This window comes from Trachypithecus francoisi, unplaced genomic scaffold, assembly GCF_009764315.1.
Source record: "Trachypithecus francoisi isolate TF-2019V2 unplaced genomic scaffold, Tfra_2.0 Lachesis_group5, whole genome shotgun sequence".
Taxonomy (NCBI): Eukaryota; Metazoa; Chordata; class Mammalia; order Primates; family Cercopithecidae; genus Trachypithecus; species Trachypithecus francoisi.
The window spans coordinates 37,794,087-37,821,981 of NW_022681470.1; the positions used below are offsets into that span (position 1 = coordinate 37,794,087).

Consider the following 27,895-nt stretch of genomic DNA (forward strand, 5'->3'; position numbering starts at 1 on the left):
TCTGCTTACTTTACAAAGTACCCCACTTACCTCCAACTTTACAAAGATAATTGAGGCTCTCAGAAGTCCCTTAGCTCCTCCATCTACAAATAGACCTGTATCCCATTTCCCTTTATCTTCTTCCATTCAGTCACAATCTCAGTACAGGTATTCTATTTTTGTCCTGGGCTGGGGCCTTAGCCTCCACCTAAGACTCTAGGTCCCATTTTTTACTGACTCTCCCAAGATCTTTCCCAATTATTCCTCTCTGTCTGCTGTAGTTCAGCCTCATAGACTACCGTAGGTATGAACAGAAAAAAGCAGAGATCACGGCTAGTTTGAATGACCCTAGTATTAGTGTCTTAGGGCTGCCATTGCAGATTACCTTTAACAACAGATAGTTCCTTTGAGTGGCAAGCCACAGAAGATGGATCATCACTGGTCAAAGTCAAATGTTGATATCTTCCTATTCCCCTTTGCCAGTGATCGGTCTAGGGATGGACATGTGACCAAGTTCTAGCCAATAAGACATAAAGGAAAATCTTCTAGGGGCTTCTGGAAAACATTTTCTTCCATGATGAGGAAGAACTGTGTGAGGAGAGAATTCCTTGCACCTCCACCTTCCCTTCCTATGTTTTCGTATTTTCATGTGAAGACATGATGTTCAGAGTTGCAGTAGCCATCTTGTAACTATTAGTGAAGATACTCTGAGGATGGCAGAGTTGAAAGATTATAGGATTTTTGTCTTTGATTACATCATTGTAGTTACCTTCAGACTCATTACAGAAGATAAATAAATGTCTTTTATTTATTTTTTTTTTTTTTACGGAGACGGAGTCTCACCCTGTCGCCCAAGCTGGAGTGCAGTGGCGTGATCTTGGCTTACTGCAACTTCTGCCTCCCAGGTTCAAGCAATTCTCCTGCCTCAGCCTCCCCAGTAGCTGGGATTACAGGCGCACAGCACCACGCCCAGCTAATTTTTGTGTTTTTAGTAGAGACAGGGTTTCACCATGTTGGCCGGACAGGTCTCAGACTCCTGACCTCAGGACCTCACGTGATCTGCCCACTTTGGCCTCCCAAAGTGCTGGGACCACACGCGTGAGCCACCGTGACCAGCCAAACATCCGGGCGTGGTGGGTCACACCTGTAATCCCAGCACTTTGGGAGGCCGAGGCGGGTAGATCACGAGGTCAGGAGATTGAGACCATGGTGAAACCCCATCTCTACTAAAAATACAAAAGAAATAGCCGGGTGTGTTGGCGGGCGCCTGTAGTCCCAGCTACTCGGGAGGCTGAGGCAGGAGAATGCCGTGAACCCAGGAGGTGGAGCTTGCAGTGAGCCGAGATCGCGCCACTGCCCTCCAGCCTGGGCGACAGAGCGAGACTCCGTCTCAAAAAAATAAAATAAAATAAAATAAAATAAAATAAATAAATGTCTTTTTTTTGGAGATGGAGTCTTGCTCTGTTGCCAGGCTGGAGTGCAGTGGTGCGATCTCGGCTCACTGCAACCTACACCTCCCGGGTTCAAGCGATTCTCCTGCCTCAGCCTCCCAAGCAGCTGGAACTACAGGCATGCGCCACCTCACCCGGCTAATTTTTGTGTTTTTAGTAGAGACAGGGTTTCACTATGTTGGCCAGGATGGTCTTGATCTCTTGACCTTGTGATCCGCCTGCCTTGGCCTCCCAAAGTGCTGGGATTACAGGCATGAGCCACTGTGCCCAGCCTAATAAATGTCTTTGTTACTGCTTAAGTTACTATTATTTATTACCTGCAGCCAGGGATATCCTTTATAATATAATTGACACACTGTATCTCTTCACATTTCCACGTATCCTTGAAATAAAATTTCATTATCTAAGGTCAAAAAACAAAACAAAAAAACAAAGAAAAACAATACTAAAAGAAAGAAAGCAGCAGAGATTTCACAGCCAGCCAGACAGGGATTCCCCCCTCCATTTACTAGCTGTGTGATTTTTTGTTTGTTTTTCAGACGGAGTCCTTTTTTTTTTTTTTTAGTCGGAGTCTTGGTCTATCACCCAGGCTGGAATGCAATGGTGCAATCTCAGCTCACTGCAATCTCCACCTCCCGGGTTCAAGGAATTCTCCTGCCTCAGCCTCCCAAGTAGCTGGGACTACAGGCGTACGCAACCACTCCTGGCGAATTTTTTTTTTTGTATTTTTAGTAGAGACAGGGTTTCACCACATTGGCCAGGCTGGTCTCGAACTCCTGACCTCACGTTACCTGCCTGTCTCGGCCTCCCAAAGTGCTAGGATTATAGGTGTGAGCCACCGCACCCAGCCTACTTAGCTGTGTGATCTTAAGCAAGTTCTTTTACATTGTGGTAAAATACATATAAAACTCACTGTTAAGGTCTTAACCATTTTTAAGTGTACAGTTCAGTAAAGTGCATTCACACTGCTGTGCAATCAATTTGTTTTTGAGATGTAGTCTCATTTTGTCACCCAAGCTGGAGTGCAGTGGCATGATCTCGGCTCACTGCAACCTCCACCTCAGGTTCAAGCGATTTTCCAGCCTCAGCCTCCCGAGTAGCTTGGATTAGAGACATGCACCACCACGCCTGGCTAATTTGTGTATTTTTAGTAGAGACGGGGTTTCACCAGGTTGGCCAGGCTGGTCTCGAATGTCTGCTCTCCAGTGATCCACTCTCCTCGCCCTCCCAAAGTGCTGGGATTACAGGCGTGAGCCACCATGCCTGGCCTTAATGTACTATTTTTATTCATACGAATATTGTTTGACCCCTGCTATGTGCCAGCTACTATAATAGGTGCCAGAGTTACCACAGTGAGCAACATAGACAAATGTGGTGCCCTGCGCATGTTTTGGGGGCAGATGCTACTTCATTAAGGATCAGACGGTGACTGGAGCTGTCTCTACACACTCCCATCTTTCTGTACATTATCCTCTTCTGCAACTAATAGAAGAAAAAATAGCTCAAGCTGCCTTCTTAGATACCATAAGCCTTGGCCCCCAGCTCTCCCCTTGTCCCCATGCCCTGCATCACAGAAGAGTTACCTTTGCCTTCTTTGATCCCACCCTTGTCCTTGTACATAGTCATACTGTAGGACTGATTACAATGTATTTCTATTATATTCTCACCTGTCCATTTCCCCTAGGAGGAGGTGAGCTTCATGAAGGCACCAGTGGATGGGGCCTTACTTGTCTTAGTATTCCTAGGGTCTGGTATAGTGCTTGGCACATGGTAGACAATCAGTGAATCTTTATTGGGTGGTTGAAGTTGAAAATTAATATCTTTTTAAAGTTAACCATCTCGAATATTATGATGATTCTTTCTGTTCTCTTATATTGTGTTGGTTTAGAACTTGAACTGCAGGGATTTTAATCGGCAATGGAAACATACAGGAAACATCTTAATTTCTTTTTCCTTTACTTTTTATTTTAATTTTATTAGAGACAGGGTCTTATGGTGTCACCCAGGCTGGAGTGCAATAGTAAGATCATAGCTCACTGTAACCTCAAACTCCTAGACTCAAGCAATCCTCTCACCTTGGCCTCCCAAAGCACTGGGATTATAAGCATGAGCCACTGTGCCTGGTCTCCATTTTCCTTTAAATATTCTTCTACCGCCAGTAATTTGGCAAATAAAGTTGGGCTACTCAGTCTTTTTCATTCCCCTTTTTCTAGCATGTTAGCAGTGGAAAGAACCTTAGATGAACCTCTTCTTTGGTCAGATTAGGAAGCCGATGACTGTATAGTGCTATGGTTTGCACAGGGTGCCATGCCTAACAAGAGGTAGAATTCCACATGCCAGTCTCATTGTTCATTCAATGCTCTTTCCACTATCCTCTGCCATCTGGCAAACATTCAAAGCCACAAATATTTATGGGGTGCCTATTAGATACAAGACCGTAGGCTGGATTCTACTGGAGAGATACAGGTTGAAAAAAGATCCCTGGCCGGGCGCCATGGCTCACGCCTGTACTCCCAGCTCTTTGGGAGGGCAAGGCACGTGGATCACCTGAGGTCAGGAGTTCGAGACCAGCCTCACTAACATGGTGAAACCCCATTTCTACTAAAAACACAAAAATTAGCCAGATGTAGTTGTGGGCGCCTGTAACCCCAGCTACTCAGGAGGCTGAGGCAGGAGAATCCCTTGAATCCAGGAGGCAGAAGTTGAAGTGAGCTGGAATCACGCCATTGCATTCCAGCCTGGGCGACAGAGTGAGACTCCATCTCAAAAAAAAAAAAAAAAAAAAAAACGAGTAGATTCCTACCTTGAGCCAGTTTTAATCTAATGAGCAAGAAAGACATGCAGGCAGAAAATGGTAGAAAAGATTGCACATGTGAAAAACAACTGATATGGCTTGGATTTGTGTACCCGTCCAAACCTTATGTGCAATTGTGATCCCCAATGTTGGAGGAGGGGCCTGGTGGGAGGTGACTGGATCATGGCAGAGGATTTCCCCCTTACTGGTCTCATGATGGTGATTTCTCACACTCACAAGATCTGGTTGTTTAGGACAAGCGCGGTGGCTAATGCCTGTCATCCTAGCACTTTGGGAAGTTAAGGCAGGCGGATCACTTGAGGTCAGGAGTTCAAGACCAGCCTGGCCAACATGGTGAAACCCCATTTCTACTAAAAATATAAAAATTAGCCGGCCATGGTGGCACATGCTTTTAGTCCCAGCTACTCAGGAGGCTGAGGTATGAGAATCACTTGAACCCAGGAGGCAGAGTTTGCAGTGAGCTGAAATGGCATCACTGCACTCCAGCCTGGGCGATAGAGCCAGACTGTCTCAAAAGAAAAAAGATCTGGTTGTTTAAAAGTGTGCAGCTCCTCCCTCTGCTTTCTTTCTCCTTCTCCAGCCATGTAAGACATGCCTGCTTCCCCTTCACCTTCCACAATGATTGTAAGTTTCCTGAGGACTCCCCAGCCATGCTTCCTGTACAGGCTGTGGAACTGAGTCAATTAAACCTCTTTTCTTTATTACCGAGTCTCAGGTAGTTCTTTATAGCAGTGTGAGAATGGACTAATACAATAAGGTACATGGAAAAATCCATGAGTAATGAGCTCCAACTGAAGAACTGGCAGATCACTTTGGAGTAAAGGCAGTATCTTAACAGTGAGCAGACCAGCTCAGTTGCTCACACCTGTAATTCCAGCACTTTGGGAGGCCGAAGCAGGAGGATCACTTGAGCCCAGGAGTTCAAGACCAGCATAGGGAACACAGATTCCTGCCTCCACAATTTTTTTTTTTTTAATTAGCCAGGCATGGTAGCATGTGCCTGTGTCTCAGCTACCCAGAAGGCTGAGGCAGGAGGATCGCTTGAACCAGGGAGATCGAGGCTGCAGTGAGCTATGATCGTGTCACTGCCCTCCAACCTGGGCAACAGAGACACTATCTCAAAAAAAAAAGAAAAGAAAAGAGAACTGTGAGCACCCCCTTCTCCTTTGAGAGAGAGGGTATGGGTGTGTGGAAATGAGGACATGGCATCTTTCAGCATCCCTGGATGCCATTTCCGGCACAGTTGGCAGGGTTGGAAAGCAGTTCACCTCTCATTATGTACTTCCAGGAGAGATGAGGAACCATGACAATACCCAGACCAGCCACAGGTTTTCTGAACAGAAAAGAAAGAACCAAGCTCAGTATTTCAGACATATATTTACAGCCTTATCTTTTCTTAATCTAAAATGCTCCTGAACAAGGGCTTTTGAACCAAGACTCTTAGTTTACAATGCAACCTGATTTTGTAAACAGAAAACAAAAACCTCCAGAAATGCTCAGGATATTAAGTGATACAGAACTGCAGAGAATAGTCTGTAGAACTAAGGGGCTAATGAGGTACTAACACAGCTTTGCTCAGGATTAACACATTCAGGAGCCAACCAATTAACTGTCCTTTCTAATACCTCCCAGGCAAATTTCTGCGTTCAGAACTTGGTACAGCTCCTGGCCTATGTAAATCTCAGCTCCCATATACTTTTTTTTTTTTTTCCCCTGGGCTTGACTTGTGTAGGGGGCAGGTTGGGTAAATGAATAATCTTAAAACTAGCTGAGTGACACATCCCAGACTGAGTTCTTGTGTCATTATACTAAATGTTGGTTATATACCTGCACAATCATGTATTTCCTTAGCATCACCCCATTCCTTCATGGATTCACACAGCCTTTCCCTGACCCCGGTCTGGGTTAGAGCAGAAGCCACGCTCACTGGGCTTCTATTTTGCCAACTGTTCCAGTGCTGACTTTCCTCCCTAATTAATATCCATGTATCATGCAGAATCCTTGCCAAAGCAAAAAGAAGGTAAGCATCTCTGGATCCAAACATCTAACAGTTGAGTCAGCCACAGACACATTTAAAGGAGGATCTTTTAGAAATATCACACCACATATATATTTCCATTCCTTATTTTAAGAGCCCTTCCAAGGTCTCCAAAAATATCTCTTCTCTTCATGAGGTTTTTTTTCTTAAGATGTTTCAGAGTCAAGACTGGGAAAGACAATGTCATAAAACGTTTTGTGTTTGCATTACTATACAGAGCTCCTCCATTCCCTTTCCTGGAAACCTCCTTCTGAAGGGACAATAGCTGGTTTTCTTCTCTAAATCATTAATTCAACAAACATGAGCTGAGCGTCACCCTGTGTGTGCCACATCTATTGCGCTAGGTGCTGAAGAGGAAATATGAGGAGCAAGTCTTGTTGGAACATCAAAGTTAACAGGATTTCTCCATTTTGCCTACCTATTAGAAGAAAGCTGGCCAACTTTATACTTCCTTTTCTGGCTATTGGGTGAAAAGGAGATGATTTATGAGTATTCCAAATGTCTTCCTCCACTATCTATTCCTCCATCCATTCATCCATCCACTCACCCCAACACTTTAACGAGCCCTTCCAACTTCATTGCTTCCTTTGGACCGAGTACTATGCTAGGCACTGAGGATACACACAGGGCAAGACCTGCCCTCTGCCCCCAGAGAAGTCCCAGTTCAGAGGGACACAGTTGTATGATCAAGACACAGTTGTATGCTTCCTGTAGGAACTAGAATGTCATTGCTAGAGTAGAAGTATGCACACAATGCTAAGGAATCAAGATTGTAGTTTCAAGCAGCTGAGGCTGATTGTGGATTCATTCATAAAACAGGTTTCTTTTTTCTTTTTTTTTTTTTGATGGCTGCTTTAATTCCCTTTAGGTATATTGCAAGGAAATTTAGAAACAACAAAATCCAGATTCCAATTTGATATGTATAATCTGTTGATACTTTGGGGGCACGGTTTGGTCCTTCCATTTCTCCATGGTCCTCCTTCACCTCAGGCTCTGGGCCTTCTCAAAGGCATGCTGCGAGTCTGTTCCCCTCCTCTGGGCCTTTTCTTTTTTTTTTTTTTTTTTTTTTTTTGAGACGGAGTCTCGCTCTGTTGCCCAGGCTGGAGTGCAGTGGCCGGATCTCAGCTCACTGCAAGCTCCGCCTCCCGGGTTTACGCGGTTCTCTCGCCTCAGCCTCCCGAGTAGCTGGGACTACAGGCGCCCGCCATCTCGCCCGGCTAATTTTTTGTATTTTTTTAGTAGAGACGGGGTTTCACCGTGTTAGCCAGGATGGTCTCGATCTCCTGACCTCGTGATCCGCCCGTCTCGGCCTCCCAAAGTGCTGGGATTACAGGCTTGAGCCACCGCGCCCGGCCTGGGCCTTCTCAAAGGCATGCCGCGGGTCTGTTCCCCTGGTTCAGCTCATCGTGTGCTTTCCCTTCCCATCCACATCCCCAGTCATGACAGGAGACATTTCAGGACCCGCAGAGCCTGGGCTGGCAGTACCAGTTGACATGGGGGAGTGTGAGAGGGAGTCTTTCACAGACAATGAAGAGGAAGAAGTAAAAGTGGCAGCGGAGGAGAGCAGAAAAAGGAGAGAAGGAAACAGGAAGGAAGGACAAAGCAGAGAATGAAGGAGAGGCGGCCGCAGCAGCAGTCTCGGTTCTAATCAGATCTCTTCAAGACCTGGTGCTGAGCAATTTCTGTAACTGAGAATCAGGCTTATAGAAGGACTGGCTGCAACAGTCCTTCCAAATATGGGGGCAAGGTGGAGCAGAATTGCAGGAATACCCAAGACCTGACTCACTTGCTGAGCGACATCTTAAAGGACAATTTCGCTTCAAAATTATGAAGTGGGGAGAAGAAAACTCTCTCAGGATCCATCATGTGTTGCTTTTGGAAATTATTATTTTGGAGCACAAGCTGTTTCCTGTCTTTAAAGGCTATTATCTATTTCCCTTCCAGGTGGAGGCTGGGCTGCCTGCTAATTTAATCCCCTGGGCTTCCCCCTCTGCCTTCAAGATCTCACAGACATTCAGGCTTCATAAAGAGGGCACCTTTGTGTCTTCCTCCCCTGAAGGCCTCCATCTACCATGGCAGCAGAGGAGCTGCTATTTTGGGAAACAGCAGCTGAGCTGGGAGGGTTGTTAATTGTTTGTCAAACCCTTCCATGGGGGGAAAAAAGAGCAGAGCAGCAGTGCCCTTGCCTTCACTCTATTTCACTCTTGCATCTGTGAGAAGGGAGGGGAAAAGAGGACTCCTTGTCCTTCTCAGGCACAGGCACCCAAACTAATTTAAAAAAAAACAAAATGCATTCTTCTACCCAATGGAAAGACATAAACAAACATAATATTAGCCCAGAAACCAATCAAAATAGTTTAAAAATCATTTATACCCTTAAAAACAAAACAAAAACAGCCAAGCAAAAGCCCTTCATAACAGAAACGAAACACCAGGGGTTTTGCCGTCCACTCTGACCAAACCACTGCAGCCAAACTGACTAAGCAGATCCCCAAGCCCCGCCAACACCCTACTGACACACATGAAAACAATTCTAGCCAGGCACACTAATGGGAGAATTCACCGTGACACACACTCACTCCATCACAGCACAGACAAGTTCAAAATCAAACAGAAAAAGTCCCAGACTAAGAAAAAGCTACTCAGGACTCTGACCTCAGAGGCCCCCATGTGATTCTGAGACTTTCCAAGAGTTAGGTCAGCCGCTGAAGGAAATGGGTGGGAAGGAGCAAAGACTGGGAACCCAAATCTTATGCTTCTTCTTTTTTTGAGACAGGGTCTCGCTCTGTCGCCCAAGCTGGAGTGTAGTATGTGATCTGGGCTCACTGAAACCTCTGCCTCCCAGGTTCAGGCAATTCTTGTGACTCAGCCTCCAGAGTAACTGGGATTACAGGTGTGTGCCACCACACCCGGCTAAGTTTTGTATTTTTAGTAGAGACAGGGTTTCACCATGTTGGCCAGGCTGATGTCAAACTCCTGGGCTCAAATGATGTGGCTGCCTTGGCCTCCCAAAGTGCTGGGATTATATGTGTAAGCCACTGCACAGGCCAAAATCTTATGCTTCTTAAACGGGCAACACCATCAATCATTTTATAACTACTTGGTTTTCTTCCTAGACCAGTGCTCATATGGAAGCATGGCTAATCCTACTTGACTTTTTTTTTTTTTTGAGAAGGAGTTTCTCCCTCATTGCCCAGGCTGGAGTGCAGTGGCATGATCTCGGCTCACTGCAACCTCTGCCTTCCGGGTTCAAGCGATTCTCCTGCCTCAGCCTCCCAAGTGGCTGGGATTACAGGCATGTGCCACCATGCACAGCTAATTTTGTATTTTTAGTAAAGACAGGGTTTCACCATGTTGATCAGGCTGGTCTCAAACTCCTGACCTCAAGTGATCCACCCGCCTTGGCCTCCCAAAGTGCTGGGATTACAGGCATGAGCCACCATGCCCAGTTACATTTTTTTTTTAAATACAATGCTCTTTCAGCATTTTCAGAAAACTCCAAAAGGAATGATCTCTTATTAATAGAGGAATTGGGCTCAGAGAACTATGTAAGTGATAATGATAAAGGGAAGGATATGAGAGAATGCCTATTTTACATTTTTCCTCAAAAGAGCTCAGACTGCCTTATAAATACAAGTCTACTAATCCGCCACACACTAGCTCCTGGTTAGACAGCAGATCTGAAATTTCCTTTTGCACTGGAGGATGTGTTTGTATAAATACTTACTCAGAATTTGCTTAGTCAAAATGAGCATACGATGGGTTAGTGATTTAGGGTGTTTGAACTGAATGAACATTCATGTTAGAATTTAGATCAGCTTGGCCGGGCACGGTGGCTCACGCCTGTAATCCCAGCACTTTGGGAGGCCGAGGTGGGCAGATCACGAGGTCAGGAGATCGAGACCATCCTGGCTAACATGGTGAAACCCCCTCTCTACTAAATATACAAAAAATTAGCCAGGCGTGGTGGTGGGCGCCTGTAGTCCCAGCTACTCAGGAAGCTGAGGCAGGAGAATGGCATGAACCCGGGAGGTGGAGCTTGCAGTGAGCCGAGATCCCGCCACTGCACTCCAGCCTGGGCGACAGAGTGAGACTCTGCCTCAAAAAAAAAAAAAAAAAAAGAATTTAGATCAGCTGTGTTGATCTAAAGTGAACTTGACTCATGAATTAGAATATGTTCTATTAGCTCCTACAATTAGAATAGGAGGGGGGGAAGAGGGGCGAGACTTTCTTATTGGCTGAAAGAAATATATAGGTGGTCCCTAAATGAGCTGCTGATACCCCGCAAGGTTTTCAGTGCATCAGTAGTCCACAATAAATGTTTAATCAGAACAGAGTAGGCAAGCAATTAGCTCAGTGATAAAAATCACACATTTGTAAACAGCATGGCAGGAAAAGAAAACTGTTTAAAAGCAACTTATTTTATGTGAAAAATAGCTTTTATAGGGAAATGGTATAATGTAGAGTCATGAAAAATTATGAGCTAGGGTAAGATAAAATGTATTTGCGGTAATATTTGGTTAATCTACTGCTAGAATAATTTATGTCAAATACTCTTTTTTATCCTCTAGTTGGCTGTGTTTAAATATTCTGGCCTCAAATTTTAGGAACCCATTAATTAATCCATTTATTCAGTAGTCATTCATCCCCTGATACAAACATAGCAATATTCAGGGTGCTGGCTACAGGGAGGGCAGTATGCAAAAAAGTGTAAGGGAGCATCTCCCAGTACTTTATTTTTCGAGAGAGAGTCTTGCTCTGTAGCCCATGCTGGAGTGCAGTGGTGCAATCTTGACCCCACCTCTCTGGTTCAAGCGATTCTTGTGCTTCAGCCTCCCGAGTAGCTGGGATTACGGGCGTGAGTCACCACACCCGGCTAATTTTTGTATTTTTAGTAGAGACAGGGTTTCACCATGTTGGCCAGGCTGGTCTTGAACTCCTGACCTCAGCTGATCTACCTGCCTTGGCCTCCCAAAGTGCTGTCTCCCAGCACTTTACAATGCTATTGGGAAATGAGAACTATAGCCACATAAAAGTTAAGTAATATGAGTAAACAAAATATAATACAAAACAGAAATATAAGGGATACCACAAGATAGTGAGTGCTACTGTGGTTTTAAGTAACAAACAACTGTTGGATTATGAGAGAAAGTGTGTGTGAGAGCACACAATAAGCATCAGTGGGCACAGAAGACTTCCTGGAGGAAGTGATGTGCAGAATTTGGGCGGGAGGGAAGATGATTTCTTGTTAAGAAACTAGATGAGATATATACTGTTTTGTTTGTTTGTTTTTGAGACAGAGTGTCGCTCTTGTTGCCCAGGCTGGAGTGCAGTGGTGTGATCTCGGCTTACTGCAACTTCTGCCTCCTGGGTTCAAGCGATTTATCTCTAGAGTAGCTGGGATTACAGGCACACACCACCACGCCTAGCTAATTTTTGTATTTTTAGTAGAGAAAGGGTTTCACCATGTTGGTCAGGCTGGTCTCGAACTCCTAACCTCAGGTGATCCACCTGCTTTGGCCTCCCAAAGTGCTGGGATTACAGGTGTGAGCCACCGCACTTGGCCGAGATATATACTTTTGATTAGATCTGTCTAGGTGAGAAAGAGGGCATTTATGTTGTTCAGGATAGTAGAAAGGTTGGAAAGACTTGCCTAGATTCATAGAATCATAGAATTTTGGACCTAAAATGATTCTAAAACAATTAGCTAGGACACCAGTTCTCAAATGTGGATGCACGTTATAATTATCCATGGAGCTTTTCAAAATTCCAGTGCTGGGTTTTACCCTAGAGACTGATTTAAGTGATCTGGGTGAGGCCTGGGTGTCTGGAGGTTTAAAAACTCCCCAGGTTATTCTAATGTACATCCTTAGCTTGAGGACCACTGATTTAGTCCAACTCCCCAGTTTTATGAGAAAAGGACCACCTTCAAATTTGTTCACGCACAGCTGGTAAGAGCTGCCAGGACACCCAGTGAGCCCCAGCTCTGTTCACCACTCTCGGTTGTTTGTCTTTGATAATGTATTGTGTAGTACTCTGGAGACCACACCAGAGAATTGGATTTTTGCCATAAAGGTCATGGGAAGCCACTGAGGGTTTTTGTGCAGGAAAATGGCACGTTAAAAACAAATGGTCCTGCAACTTCTAGAAAGACATCAGAATTGAAAGGAATAAATGCACCCTAACAACCCAGGGGACTGATGCTATCCAAGTAAATACTCCTCTGAAATTTAAGTTTTCATGTTTATATTTTGAATTAAAAACTAATATTGTGATAATTTATATGTCATGGCATTCAAATAAGGAGAACTGTGCTCCTCTAACTTGTGGTTGTCTAGAAAGAAGTTTCTTCTGGCCGATTAGTTCTGTTGTTTACATTTTTCTTTGATTTTATCCTTTACAACTATCTAAGTGTTTTATGTTTCATTTCTTTTTATCTTTTCTGCCCTTTCCCTCTTCTCCAATCAAGGACATTTGTTAATTGCCCACAATATGCTCATGCATATTTATATGTCTATACCTCCCTCTCCCGTTATTGTCCCCAGGGCAGTATTGTCCAATAGAGATATAATTTGAGCCACATACGTAAAATTTTAGAAACAGATTAAATTAATATTAATAATCTATTTTATTTAACCCAATATATCCAAAATTGTATAGTTTCAACATATAGCCATTATAAAAATACAAATGAGATATTTTATATTCTCTTTTTCATCCTATGTCTTTGAAACCTGCTGTGTATTTTATGGTTACAGCACATATCAATTGAGATGCTAGATTTTCAAAATTCAAAAACATGACACGATAAGGTTGGGTTTCAGGAAACATGTATTCTGCTTCAATTTTTAAATTTAAATGGATTAAAATTACATAAATGTAAAATGCAGTTCCTCAGTTGTACTTAACACATTTCAAGTGCTCACTAGCCACATGTAGTGAACAGCACAGGTCTAGGGTTTTATATGGTGGTTTCTCATTCTGCAGCTTGATAGGATCCTAGGCTCATTTTAATGAGTTTGATTGCTCTACCCTTATTGAAGAATCTGTTTTCCTTAGGAGTCTTAAAGGAGACAGGATCTGAAAAAGTTGATCATAAAAACAATTTAAGGTTCTCTAGGGGCCGGTGCAATGGCTCACGCCTGTAATCCCAGCATTTTGGGAGGCTGAGGCTGGTAGATCACTTGAGGTCAGGAATTCAAGACCAGCCTGGCCAACATGGTGAAACCTCATCTCTACCAAAAATACAAAAAAATTAACCAGGTGTGGTGGCGCACGCCTGTAATCCCAGGGAGGCTAAGATACAAGAGTCTCTCGAACCCAGGATGCGGAGGTTGCAGTGAGCTGAGATCCCACCACTGTACTCCAGCCTGGGTGACAGAGCAAGACTCTGTCTAAAACGAACGAACAAACAAACAACAAAAAAAGAAAAACAAAAAACAATTTAAGATTCTCTGAACAAAGATTCAAAATTTAGTACAAGAAGGTGGGCAGAGTTGTAAGCAGTTTAGGAAGGAAAATGGGGAGGAGGGAAAAAGATAGGTTTTGGTGCCCATTCCTAGTCAAACACCATTGGAAAATTTAAAAGTTATATAGAAAATCAAGCAGCTAGGGCCAAGCACGGTGGTTCACACCTATAATCCCAGCACTTTGGGAGGCTGAGGCTGGCGGATCACGAAGTCAAGAGATCAAGACCATCCTGGCCAACATGGCGAAATCCTGTCTCTACTGAACATACAAAAATTAGCCAGGCGTGGTGGTGCGTGTCTGTAGTCCCAGCTACTTGGGAGGCTGAGGCAAGAGAATTGCTTGAACTCGGGAGGTGGAGGCTGCAGTGAGCCGAGATTGTGCCATTGCACTCCAGCCTGGGTGACAGAGTAAGGCTCCATCTCAAAAACAGAAAAGAAAAAAGAAAAAGAAAAGCAAGCAGCCGAGAGAGAGAGAGAAAAAGTACAATATTCAGAATAATGAGAGAAAAAAGGAACAAGTTAAAAAGTGGATTTGGGCCAGGTGCAGTGGCTCATACCTGTCATCCCAACACTTTGGAAGGCCGAAGCAGGTGGATCAATTGAGGTCAGGAGTTTGAGACCAGCGTAGCCAACATGGTGAAACCCCATTTCTATTAAAAATACAAAAATTAGGCCAGGCGCGGTGGCTCAAGCCTGTAATCCCAGCACTTTGGGAGGCCGAGACGGGCGGATCACAAGGTCAGGAGATCGAGACCATCCTGGCTAACACGGTGAAACCCCGTCTCTACTAAAAAATACAAAAAACTAGCCGGGCGAGGTGGCGGGCACCTGTAGTCCCAGCTGCTCAGGAGGCTGAGGCAGGAGAATGGCGTGAACCCAGGAGGCGGAGATTGCAGTGAGCTGAGATCTGGCCACTGCACTCTAGCCTGGGCGACAGAGTGAGACTCCGTCTCAAAAAAAAAAAAAAAAAATTAGCCATTGTGGTGGCTCGCGCCTGTTGTCCCAGCTACTTGGAAGACTGAGAGGTGGAAGTTGCAGTGGGCCGTGATCACACCACTGCACTCCAGCCTGGGCAACAGAGTGAGATTCTGTCTCCAAAAAAAAAGAAGAAAAAAAAAGTGGATTTGTCTGTTCTCAGAAGAAAAAAAGGAGTATCACTTACACAAAAATCGTTTACATAAAGTGCTAATAATGTATTCTTATAGATCTTTTCCCCCTAAAAATTTAGTATGCTATACAAATGACTATTTGATTGCATAAGCAACTTTGACACCACTGCTCACTCCCCACCAATTGAAAATGTCCTAATATTGAAAGGTAGGGATAAATAAGTGCAAATAACTTATTTTTCTTTCACCAACTCCCTTCTTAATAATTGTTACTTCTCACATAGCTACTGTGTGCATAATCTATAGTGGGTTTGTACAGACTAGACGCAATTTAAGGCAGGTTAAGATCTTAAATCGTCTGATAACACTTAGCCTTCAATTAGTTGTGTAAACAAGGGCGTAAATAGTGTCAACAGCAGTGGGCAGAGCAGCCCTGTGCTGACAGGAATCTACAGGCTTGAGCCCAGATAGCACCTGAGTAGCCTCAGACAGCTGTGGGAACAGCAGAGCCCAAAGCTCCTTGTACTAATCTACATGCCTGTGCCCAGCAGAGGGGTGAAAAGACAGAACAGACCTGTGGGAGGTGCTCTGGCCTTTTCTTCCAGAGCAGTTGCTTCCTCTGTTCTTCTGATAACCCTACTGTTTCTGATCATGTTGCGAACTTCTTTTTCCACTGACAAAATGTCAAAGATGGATGATGGCAAATTCTAACTCAGTCCCTGCTTGCTAACGCTTAGAAGAATATGCTATCGTCCCACTTTTTTTGGTAGGTGGAGGTGAAGTTTCCTGATCATAAGAACTCGGGCCCTCCAGACATGAGTTCTAAAGGTTCCATTTTGTTGGCTCAGGATCAAAGAAAATCCTGATAGTGATAGTGATAATGTGCAACTTAAAAGTCATCAGACAATTATTAAGCACCTATTATGCGGTACAGCAGAAAAAGCATTAAAAATTCAACAAGTACTAAGAGTGTACCTACTATGTGTTCAGAACTGTGCTAGGCTCTGGTGTAGTAATGATAACCATAATAACAATAATAACTAAGAATTTTAAGTGCTTATATGGTGCTAGGAACTGTACTAAGCAATTTAGTTATTTTTATTATTCCCATTTTTCACAGGAGACTGAGGCACAAAGGGGTTAAATAACTTGCCTATGTAAACATACTAGAATATGGATTTCCCATTTCACCTAAAGGTGAGATGACTTTCCAAAGGTCACACAGCAGTCAGAAGTGGAGCCAGGCAATCTAGCCCCATGACCCCACAGTGGAGCTTTAAGTAGGTTAATGTAAATGAACATAATGATATCTACTTTCAGAACTTTATAAATTTGCTAAATAATGCATATACTATGTCTAGCACGGTGCTTGGTAAACATTATCATTATTAGGAATTCATTAATCCAAGTGCATAATCACTCAGTATGCACTGGTACAGCCACCCCAGTTGTTAAAGTATTAAAATGTTTCCATGTCAGTTGATAGAACCTCTGCCCTAGGCCCATGAGTAGCCCCCTTACTGGCCATGCAGCCCCACTTGCAGGAGCCCTCCAAACCCCTAGCATTGTAAGGGCCTCCAGGACCCTGTTCTGATGGTTAGTGCCTGTGCTGCACCCGTTGTTATGTATTTTCACCATATCCTGGCTACAAATATGAGTTGGGCTCCTGCCTTCAATGAAGGCATAGTCTAGGAAGGGCACTGGGCATGACAGAAGAAAGTGATGAGGGCAATGATGAAGGAGTATGCTGAGTACAGTGGTGGACGATGGAAAAGCTCAGCTCAGGCGGCTCAGAAAGGCTTCATGGAAGGCAAGAGGCTGGCGCTAGCAATAACCTGTCTAGGTGGGTGAGTGGGAGCATCCCAGATCATCACTACAGTTCTTTTGTCTCTCAGTTTCTTCATTCTTTTTTCTTTTTTCTTTTTTTTTTTTTTTGAGATGGAGTCTTGCTGTGTTGCCCAATGATGACAGGCTGGAGTGCAATGACATGATCTTGGCTCACTGCAACCTCTGCTGCTGAGTTTAAGCAATTCCCCTGCCTCAGCCTCCCGAGTAGCTGGGACTACAGGCATGTGCCACCATGCCTGGCTAATTTTTTTGTATTTTTAGTAGAGATGGGGTTTCACCATGCTGGCCAGGCTGGTCTTGAACTCCTAACCTAGTGATCTGCCTGCACTGGCCTCCCAAAGTGCTGGGATTACAGGCGTGAGCCACCACACCCTGCCAGTTTCTTCATTCTTGTTTCCTCCACCTAGTTCAGGTCTTCACAACCGTTTGCCTAAATTTCCACAAGAGCTTTATATGTGCTCTTCAATGCACCAACTGTTCTAGAATCTGTTCTGTAGTTCCCTTACTGAACAATCTTTAGTAAGGTCCCTGTGGTCCTGTCTCCTCATCAAGGCACCCACAACCCACTAACTACCATGCAGCCTCGGCCTCTGCTTCTAGCCTTTCCCACTTGCTTTTGGGCATGCCCCCAGCACAACTGCAAAATAAGATGTTCCCTACACTGGACTCTGTTGCTCCTGCTGCTTGGAACTTGTGGATCCTACCTCAGAGGTTTTCAGCACCCTCTTCAGATACAACTTCTTTGGTGAAACTTTCCTCCATCTATGTTCCTTTCTTCTCCCAGCCTCTTCTCCCACCCCAAGGTAGTATGTGGGGTGGCGTGTTCTGAGAACTAGCCTACATTGACAGCTTATTGTATGCCAGGTGCTGTTCTATGAGCTTTGCATGTGCTACCTTGTTCTATCCTCACAAAAGCTCTAAGAGGTAGGCATTATTATTATATTTATTTTTATCTTTTTTTATTCTACTTTTTGAGACAGAATCTCACTCTGTTGCCCAGGCTGGAGTACAATGGCATGATCTCAGCTCACTGCATCCTCTGTCTCCTGGGTTCAAGCCATTCTCCTGCCTCAGCCTCCTGGGTAGCTGGGATTACAGGTACCCGCCACCATGCAAGGCTAATTACTGTATTTTTTTTTTTAGTAGAGACAGGGTTTCACCATATTGGCCAGGCTGGTCTTGAACTCCTGACCTCAAGTGATCCACCTGCCTTGGCCTTCCAAAGTGCTAGGATTACAGGCGTGAGTCACCACGCCCGGCTGATTATTTTGTAATAAAAAAGACGGCAGCACAGAGAAGTGAAATAATTTTCCAGAGGCCATGCAGCAAGTGAACGGAGAAGCTGGGATTCCAAGCCAGGAAGCCGGCCTCCACAGCCTGTGCTCTTAGCCATTGCTTTATAGTGACTAACAACTTGCAAAGAAAAAGACAAGAGAAAAATTCTTGCATTATTACTTAATATATGCTACTTGGTTTCGTAATTATTTGTGTCATTATTTTATCTCTTTCTCTGCATGGGCTGAAAATTCCTGGAGGGGAGGAACTGGGTCTCAGAGCCTGCAGTCTCAGTTACCAGCAGTTGTGGGCACAGGTAATGCTACTGAGCCATCACATCCTCTGGAGATTGTGAACTGGTCATGATCAAGCCCACCCTTCACTGGTATTTTTCCTAAATAAATTCATTGCTTGGTCAATCCCTGGGGCAGGATCAGGCCCAGGGTTCCACATGGACTCCAAGAAAGCAGTGCTTAGTTTTCTCATTCAGATTGTGGCTGAGAAGTTGTCATTTATCGTCTGTACAATAAAGCAGATGTGTATGTGACTTCCCCTTTTCAGAGGTGGAGACACTGAAGCGGCCTGAGGTTGTTTACCCAGAGTCCTCAGGCAGGTCTGTGGTGGAGCTTCGGTGGAACTAACTGGAAGTGACTCCATGTTTCCAGTCCAGGACCCTGGGTAACCCTGTGGTAATTGTGCCCTGATATACTCATAAGGACCAGTAGATGGACTAAGTTGTTGACTGTCCAGAAAATTCTGGAACTCCCTAGCGCTATATTTTTACCTTGACACAAAATGAAATTATGACATCATCATGGGAACACAGGACTTCTTTCTTTTTATTTTCAGAACTTGCTCGACTTTTCCAAGGGTTGACTGGTCAGTCTTGTAATGGAAAAATGGAAATGGAAAAAAAAATCATTGTGGAGAACCTGTAACATCTTCCATTTAACCTATTTGATAACTGGGTTTGTTCTAGAATCTAGAGAACAAAGTGAAAGATGCCAGCTTTAGAGGACAACCAGTAACTTTGTATCTAGACACAATTTCTTGATAAGAAGCCAAAAACCTAGCCAAAACCTTTTAGAATCCCCCTTTTCTTTGGCGTTAGAACTGACAGCTGCTAAGAGTGTATGTGACTCTAGCGGGGAAAGCGGCTTATCCAAAAATAATGACTGCCAAATACTTTGCAGTAATACTATTTGTTATCCAGGGGTGTCCTCCGCCGCGTATAGCCACCATCTCTATTTTTGCCAGGGTTGAGGGGTGTCGCTTACAGGTGTGGCGGGCCTGGAAATGGTGGCGTGGCCGGTTAGGGCGGAGTTGATCAGGAAAGGATCAGGACTTTATGGCAGAACAGAGTCCAACACCGTGCTCGGAAGAAAGTTCGAATATTTTGTTCGCTTTGGTTCCGGCAAGCCATCGTACAAGCCAGAATCTGTAACTCCAAACAGTAGCGCCCCCGAGCACAGTCCCCAACACTCACTCCCCATCGGCCTGGTCTGCGCCCGCAATCCGTCGCCCCCTTTAAGAGCTTGCTCCGCGGGACTAACGTTCGAACGGGCCTTGGCGCCCCTCCTCGGGCTCCGATTGGCCGTGCGCGGCGCACGAGGGCGCGCCGGCCAGCCCCGGAACGGTTGGCGGCCCTTCGTGATTGGCGGTCGAGGAGTCTATATAAGGCGCGGGGCGGCCGGGCTGCCCCGTTTAGCTACCGGACCCGAAACAGGGCAGTTGTCTGGTGTGGACAGGTCGGCGGGGCAGTGCGCGCGCGTCACCGGAGTCGTTTCTCTTCGGAGTCTTAGGTGATCAAGGGTGTGCTCAGGGGGCGGACTTGTTTGCGCCTCCCGTTCCCTCCCAGTTTCCGAACGTAACACCCCGGCGCCGACGGCCCTGTGCAGGGGAGGCAGGATGGAGTTCAAGCTGGAGGCTCACCGAATCGTCAGCATCTCCCTGGGCAAGATCTACAACTCGCGGGTCCAGCGCGGCGGCATCAAGCTGCATAAGAACCTCCTGGTCTCGCTGGTGCTGCGCAGCGCCCGCCAGGTCTACCTGAGCGACCCGTGCCCCGGCCTCTACCTGGCCGGTCCCGCTGGGATCCCGGCGCCGCCACCGCAGCAGCAGCCCGGGGAGCCGGCGGCCGGGCCACCCGCCGGCTGGGGAGAGCCGCCCCCGCCCGCCGCCCGTGCCTCTTGGCAGGAGACCGAACCGCAGCCGGAGCGCCCTTCCGTCTCACACGCGCCGCGGGTAGGGGACGAGGTGCCAGTGACGACGGTGACCGGAGTCGGGGACGTTCTTCAGGGCGGAGAGGCGGCCGCGACGGAAGCTGCCTGGAGCCGCGTGGAGCGGCCGCGCCAGGCGGCGGCCAGAGAAGCCGAGGGTCCCGCCGGAGGCTGGGGCGTCTTCCCCGAGGGATCGCTTGCCGCGCGCCGCCCCTGCGGCTGCCCCCTAGGCGGGGAGAACCCGCCGGGTACACCGGCCACGACCCCCCGCACTGCCTGCTGCTGCGCACCGCGACCAGCCGAGGACGAGCCCCCCGCGCCGCCCGCGGTGTGCCCCAGGAAGCGCGGCGCGGCGGGGGTGGGCGGCGGCCCAGCGGGCTGCCCGGCGCCCGGCTCGACCCCGCTCAAGAAGCCCCGCCGGAACTTAGAGCAGCCGCCGAGTGGAGGAGAGGACGACGACGCGGAGGAGATGGAGACCGGGAACGTGGCTAACCTCATCAGCATCTTCGGTTCCAGTTTCTCGGGACTCCTACGGAAAAGCCCCGGGGGCGGCAGGGAGGAAGAGGAGGGAGAGGAGAGCGGTCCGGAAGCCGCCGAGCCCGGGCAGATCTGCTGCGATAAGCCGGTGCTGAGAGACATGAACCCCTGGAGCACAGCCATCGTGGCCTTCTGAGCCCTTGGCCCCCGTGCGGGGAGGAGGTTGAGCAGCGGGCGTCCTCGAAGTGAGGGCCGGGCCCTTCCCGGCTGCGAGGACGCCCAGAGACCGCGGGCGCTGAGCGCGTTGGGCAGACTGGTTGCCGCTGGGCATCGCAAACTGCCCCCGGGCGCATCTGGCTTATCTGGAGACCTGGGAGCTTGAGGCTCATTCATTGGAAGAGGACGATCTTTAACTTTCTGTGTTTGTGTATGTCTGTGTATGTAAGTTTGTCTTGTGGCATTAAGACTATTTTGTTCTGGAATGCACCACTCCTTCCCCAGGGCTTAAGAGATTGGGGGCAGACAGGGACTTTCCTCTGTCGGCTGCGTGGAGAAGGAAGCGGCTAAAAGGTTTGGGCCGGGGAGTTCCCCATTCGTTCTCCGGGGAGGGAGGGACTTTACACCCACCCCTCACCGGAAAGCTAGACCCGCTTCAGGGCCAGGAGTGGCGTTTCCGCACAGGATTTCCTAAGACGAGAGGGATTTAGCCAGCAGCACAGACTTGGATTCCTTCTGCCCCTCCCCACCTTTCTCTCCCAATGAAGAAACGTTTATATCCTGTGATTACTCTAGGAAAGGGGCATATTAACCGTCCTTTGCTTCCCCGCAGGGGAGAAAAAGCTTGAACTTCACAGAAGAGTTCAAGCTTGGAAATAATGGAGTTTATAGAGAAAAAGATATATTTTTAAAAGCTCTAGGTCAGAACTACTACACAGTGCTTTTAAAAAGTGTTTAATGAAAGTTTACAGACAGAAGCCCGAAGTGGAAAGACCTTATGGTTTTGTAGATATGGTGACTCCAGTCTTTGTTATATAAAGGTTGGGGGAGCTGATAAGGTTTTTGTACAGTATTTTCTCCTTCGTTGTATTGATTTTTGTATAAAAATGTAACTTCTACGTGTCTAACACGTATTAAATATTTTGAAGCAACGTAACTGCCTGCTTGTCTGCAATAACCTGCCTGGGTTGGGAGGGATGTGGGAGGAGGGAAACCGGGGCCTGGGCTAGAAAATTGAAGGTGTGGTTCTTAATATCAGTCATTCGCAGACTGAGAACATTGTTTCCTGACTCCACTAAGTATCAAGAGAGACACGTTTAATTTTTCCTGCTAGATCAGAGGAATGCTATTAGATAACTAATATCAGCGACCTGCCAAGTTCTTGAAACCTGCCACTACAACTGTCTTTTCTAAGGTCAGTTTAGACCAATTTGTCACCCAGTATGTGGGTGTATATTATTAAGTAATTTAACCATCAGCTTTTGAAGCCCTGCTTATCCGCAAAAATGTTTTTCAGCAAAACTTTGTTTCCTGTTAAGCTATTAATATGGGTCATCTTTTAGCTTTGTAATTGGAAAAAAAAAGTGTTTAGATAGTAGTTTACCTTAAAAAGCCATTCGAACTGACACAGGAAGATGAAAGAGACTGACTTGTCCAAATTGTCAGGTCCACCTCTGCATTACAGTGGATGTCAGGATGTAAATTTTCAATTTTTCTCTTATATCTAGAAAGTAAATGTATTGGTGAGAGGGAAATTGCTTGCATCACACCAGATAAGGAAGGAGGGCTGGGCAAATTTAATTTTCATTTAGCAAAACTTCCTGATTTGTTTTGTTACTCAAATGGTGACATCAGTGTTTGGTCATGGTAGACACTTAGATGATGATAGCCAAAACATCCATCGATTTTACTAAAATCACTGCCATTAAGAGCTGTTTGTCTCTTCATGTTCAGTGTTTGAAAGGTATTCAATAATCTATTTCAGAAGCAAATCAATTAGGGAATGGTGTTTAAAATACGGTACAGTTGCCAGGACTTTAAAAGGTGGTGCTGGTTTCTAACAACTTATGAGTATATAGGGTGTTTAAAAGATGGGAGAGATTGAAGAAAGAGACAAAGGTTTAAAGGTCATAGCCTTCCAGCATAAGAGGCATATGAATGGTGTCTTGGCCTTAACTCCCAATTATCTGAACTTCTGTTTTAGCTGAATAGACCAGTGCCTCATGCCTTGATATTTCAGCCAATCTATTAGTGGTTCCTTTAGCATAGGGAACTTTCTACTTTACGCTCCGTCGCCATTATAATGTATTTATAGAACTAAACATTCTCAAATTAGGGTCTTGTTAAATTGACTTTTTATTTCAGACAGTAGCTACTTAAATTCTGTTGCAGCTACAAAAGATCCATCAAGTGCTGACTGCTTAAACTGAAGAAGGTGTTCAGGGCCTTAATTCTGCAAACATTTATGGTTGCTAGAAAGTATGATGCTTGAACAGCGATCTCAGTGTATTTTATGTTTGAAAGGGGGTAACATTTGGTGTGTTTAAGAGAGCTCATGTGTTTGGATGAGACAAAAGTTGATCCTTGGTTTCACATTAAGATGAACCTGGGTCCATGTGTCTGTGTAAAGAATGTAAATTGGCATACTTGATAGGAGGATAAAGCTTTGTAGGAATTAGAAAAGATCATTCTCTTTTTTGTTGCAGAAGCAGTATAGTGTAGTAGTTAGAGCATGGGCCCTGGAGCCAGGCTGCGTGGCGTCTTTATTTATTTATTATAAAAAGTAAATAAAAAGTGAGCTATGTTGGCCAGGTTTGTCTTGAACTCCTGCCCTCAAGCAATCCTCCTGCCTCAGCCTCCCAAAGTGCTGGGATTACAGGCATGAGCCATCAGAACCTGGCCTGCTTGGGTTTTTCTGTCTTGGCTCTGCCACTTAGCTGTGGGACCTTGGATAAGTTACTTCATTGCTCTGTGCCTCAGGTTTTTCCAATGTAAAATTGGGATAATTGGATCTATCTCATAGGGTTGTGAAAATTAATGAGTTAATGCTTTTAGAAGAGTACCTCATGTAATAAGCACTCCACTGTTAATTATTATTAATGTAGAAGTTAATTCTGTGTATAAATCAGATACACCGTGGTCAAAGATTTGTGTATATTTGTAAGAAAGTGGTCCTATCTGTGAATGCTGGGTTCTTTTATTCCTCTTTTTCTCTGGACACCCGGCAGTCAGGAAGCTTTGTTCTACCAACATAGTTTTGTTGCTGTGAATGTCTCACACCAACCGGGTGATTTTTCCAATTGTATCAAACAACTCTTTTCAGGGAGGAGTAAGCTGGAGTGAAAACAGGCAAGGAGCAAAGTTCTTGTTGACATACAGATGCTTTCTGTGGATGAGTAAAGAAAAACATAGCCCATAAAGTTATTTTTAGCTTGAATTACTTGGGCATGGAATGTTTAAACCATACTTATTGATAGGTCCTGGACAAGAGCCTTCGCAATGCCAACCTAGGGCTACCACACAACCAAATCAGATGCAGTGTGACTAGAAACAATGCCATGATTTTATAGTACCTAACCACTTCTTGACCACTCTGGGAGGGACCTAGTCTCTTGATCAAATTAACCTTAGCTCTGGGGTGTAAAAAAACCCTTCTGACTGCTGCGTAAAAGCCAGATGTTTAAAGTGCTTTCCAACAAGTACTCCAAGAAGATCAGACATTAATAGGGAATAAAGGTCGGGCGCGGTGGCTCACACCTGTAATTCCAGCACTTTGGGAGGCCGAGGCGGGTGGATCACCTGAGGTCAGGAGTTCGAAACCAGCCTGGCCAACATGGTGAAACCCCATCTCTACTAAAAATATAAAAATTAGCTGGGTGTGGTGGTGGGAAAAAAGGGCTTAAAGGGATAAATGTTAGTAATGTACTTCTTTTTTTTTTGAGATGGAGTCTCGCTCTGTCACCCAGGCTAGAGTGCAGTGGTGCGATCTTGGCTCACCGCCTCCTTGGTTCAAGCGATTCTTCTGCTTCAGCCTCCTGAATAGCTGGGATTACAGGCGCCCATCACCATACCCGGCTAACTTTTGTCTTTGTAGTAGAGATGGGGTTTCACCATGTTGACCAGGCTGGTCTCAAACTCCTGACCTCAGGTGATCCACCTGCCTTGGCCTCCCAAAGTGCTGGGATTACAGGCGTGAGCCACCGCCCCGGCCCAGTATGTACTTCTCAACCATGTCATTTTAACCCTGTCTTCCCTTTCAGAAACCATCATTTGTTCTTGGCGACGGGAACTAATGATGGAAAGCCTGAATTGCTCCTCCAAAATGACTGGGTTTTCTTTATGGCACCAAATAACCTTTCCATTCCTTCTACTCATCACTGATTGGATTTGGGAGTGTGAAGTGAGAGGAAATGGGTCATTTGACAACTTTGGTGGAAAGCTTCTCAGAATAAAGATGTAGGAAATATTGGGAATGAAATTAATAATTATAAAACTGTTCCATCTTATCACTGGGTTAGTCTGAGTTTCTCTTACTGCAACTTACTAGGCACGATAACCTAGCCTCAGATCTTGTGTGATGGGGTCGACAGGCTAATCCCACTGTGATATGGCGTTTGATGGACATTTATTTCCTTGTACTTTTTTTTTTTTTTAAAGTAGAGTTAGTTCAGTTCACTGAATAACCAAAGGATTTCTGATCTCTTGCCCTAAATATTTTATTCTTGTCCTGTTTGTGAATTTTTTATTCTTCTAGACTTCCTTTTATCCCAGCAGTCCCTGAAAAAAGACAGGAATGAAAAGAAACGCTGATCCAACCTTTCCGTGACTATGAAAGAGGCCATTACTATGAGGTGCAGTGCTCCGGTGGGGAGGGAGGCCTGCTTCCCAGGATTCCTGGCACTCTTTCCAGTAATGAGCAGTTTGTCTCTCAGCCTTTGAACCATTGTTCAAATTTAAAATTCGACCCAGTGGAAAGCCTTGGGAGGAAAAACATAGAAGGAGAGTTGATGTTAGGAGTCACTGTGATCTTAACACATGCCCTTGGAGTTTTTCAGTAATAATTCTTAAGGGTATGATAGAGAACAAATGTGGAAGAGCAGAAAGTGTGAAAAGATACGCACATCTAGCTGAATGCCTCCTTCCTGATTCAAATACAGTTTTTCCCAATGCCTGCTACCACTGCTCCCTCCCCCAGTAGGAATGGGGGTTGTAAAATAAAATCTCTCTCTAGCAATTGCTCTCTCCCAGAGGAATACAGCCCAAAGCGTCTTTGCTGGACTACAGCCTGGGGTTTATTTCAGACCTCTGGAATCCTTCAGGCAGGGAAGGAGAAACCTCCGGGGACTGCATTCCCGAAAGGGCCTCTTCTCTATCCTCTCCAGACCAGCAGGAACCTCTACTACCGCGTGCTGCCCACTTATGGGCAGGTGAGAGAGTATTGGTTTTCAGCTTTTGCAAGCTGCAGGAAGAAGGGCTGGTACCCAGCACTGCCACTGAGCATCTCTAGTAGGTGATTCTTTTAGGGGACTGGCATAGAGCTGACCTGGTGTATTATATTAGTTCGTTTTCACACCGCTATAAAGAAATACCCGAGACTGGGTAATTGATAAAGAAAAGAGGTTTAATTGGCTCACAGTTCTGCATGTCTGGGGAAGCCTCGGGAAACTTAAATCATGGCAGAAGGGGAAGCGGGCACGTGTGAGCACAGTAAAAACTACCATTTATAAAACTCATGGGAACAGCATGGGGGAAACCACCCCATAATCCAATCACTTATTTGGGTGGGGACATAGAGGCAAACCATATCATCTGGGATATTTGCGGTAAATCTACTTTTTATGTAATAAAGTTTTCTGGGACCGGGTCACAAGAAGCCTCTAGGCCTGTGTGATAAGCCATATCCCTAACTTACAGGATGGCGAGACAGCTGCCCCCTTTCCATCCATTAGCACCAAAGCAGCCCTGGTCCCAGCCCTCTGCTTTTTCCCTATGGAATGGGGCCTCCGCAAGGTTGCCCCAGCCCAATCATTCCACCAGATGCCAAGACAAGGCTCCTTTCAGTTTTCCTAGAATTCAGGGATGTGCGGAAAGCCATGTGTTCCCACCTGCTTGTTCTTCAACCCCTTCCACCTCTCAAGTCTTGGGGCAGAGCAGCTGTTGGAAACTTGAATGCTGTGAGGTAAGAGAAAAACCATTTTGTTCCCTCTGTGCAAACACGGACGTTGTCTCTGAAGTGTAGGATTTCCTTTGGTACTCTCCACACTTGATTCTTTTCCAGAGTCCAAGATACCATCCGTGAGTTTTTCTCTCTGTTCATCCACATCTGGTTCGTTCTTTCTATCCAGTCACAAGATCTGCCTGTCTTCTGTGGCATAGATACTTCCTTCAGCGCTGTAGCTGTTTTGTCTTTCCATTTCTCTCTGTCTGGGTCTTTCTCTGTCTCCCCTCCCTCCACCCTCTCCTGAGGATGCTCGTGTTCATTATTTCCCTCGGGAAGAGTCTGACTGCTAAGGAGAGAACTGTGATTGGGAATGCTACAGCCTGCTAAGAAGGAGCAAAGATTTGGATTTCCTGACCACGAGACTTGGAAAGAATCTCCAGAGACTCTGGGCCCTGGAGATCAAGCCACAGCTGTGTTAGCTGGAAATCATCCTCTCACTGTGTCTCACCAGACCGCCAATTCCATCATAATAGCAGGGGGTGGGTAGGGGAGTATACATCCTAGAAACAGGAGCAGCAGCTGAAACCCAACTTGGCTTGTGGCCAGATGCAGGAAAGGAGAGGCAAAGCAAGGGGAGCTTGAACGTGGGCTACACAGCATTTCCGCTCTCCACCCCAACTTTTTTTTTTTTTTTTGCTGGAACTGCGTGTGCTGCTTTCTAGAACAGATAATGAATCACAGAGCTGTTCAGATGGAGAAATCCAAAAGTGCCTCTTTGCCTTATCTCCCCCTTCTAGGCTTTGATTGTAATAGAGACTTTTCACAGAGTCAGTAAAGTGGGAGTGGGGAGTCCTCATAACCCCCTGGGGTTGTGCAGCAGAGGTGACCAGCGGGAAGTGAGTTACAGGGTTGTGACGTGATGTGGGGAGGTGGAGGAGGAACTGCCACTCAGTCAAGTTCTGCTCAAGGTCTGCTATGGGCCGAGTGAATTTAGGGCAGGAGCACCACACCCACTTTTTTCTCCTTGGCTTTTCTTAAACTGCATCACAACCTCCTGT

The 27,895-nt window shown here is 45.7% G+C and overlaps 1 protein-coding gene across 1 annotated transcript; it reads left to right on the top strand.

The window, feature by feature from the left end:
* The first annotated feature begins 19,686 nt into the window (after positions 1–19,686).
* On the top strand, positions 19,687–21,833 carry IER5 (immediate early response 5). The gene has a single exon (XM_033196386.1). The coding sequence runs from the start codon at positions 19,893–19,895 to the stop codon at positions 20,874–20,876; it is 984 nt and encodes a 327-aa protein (XP_033052277.1). The 5' UTR covers positions 19,687–19,892; the 3' UTR covers positions 20,877–21,833.
* Positions 21,834–27,895: the final 6,062 nt, after the last annotated feature.

Coding starts and splice junctions, on each gene's coding strand:
- IER5 (XM_033196386.1), top strand. CDS start 19,893: ATGGAGTTCAAGCTGGAGGCTCACCGAATCGTCAGCATCTCCCTGGGC.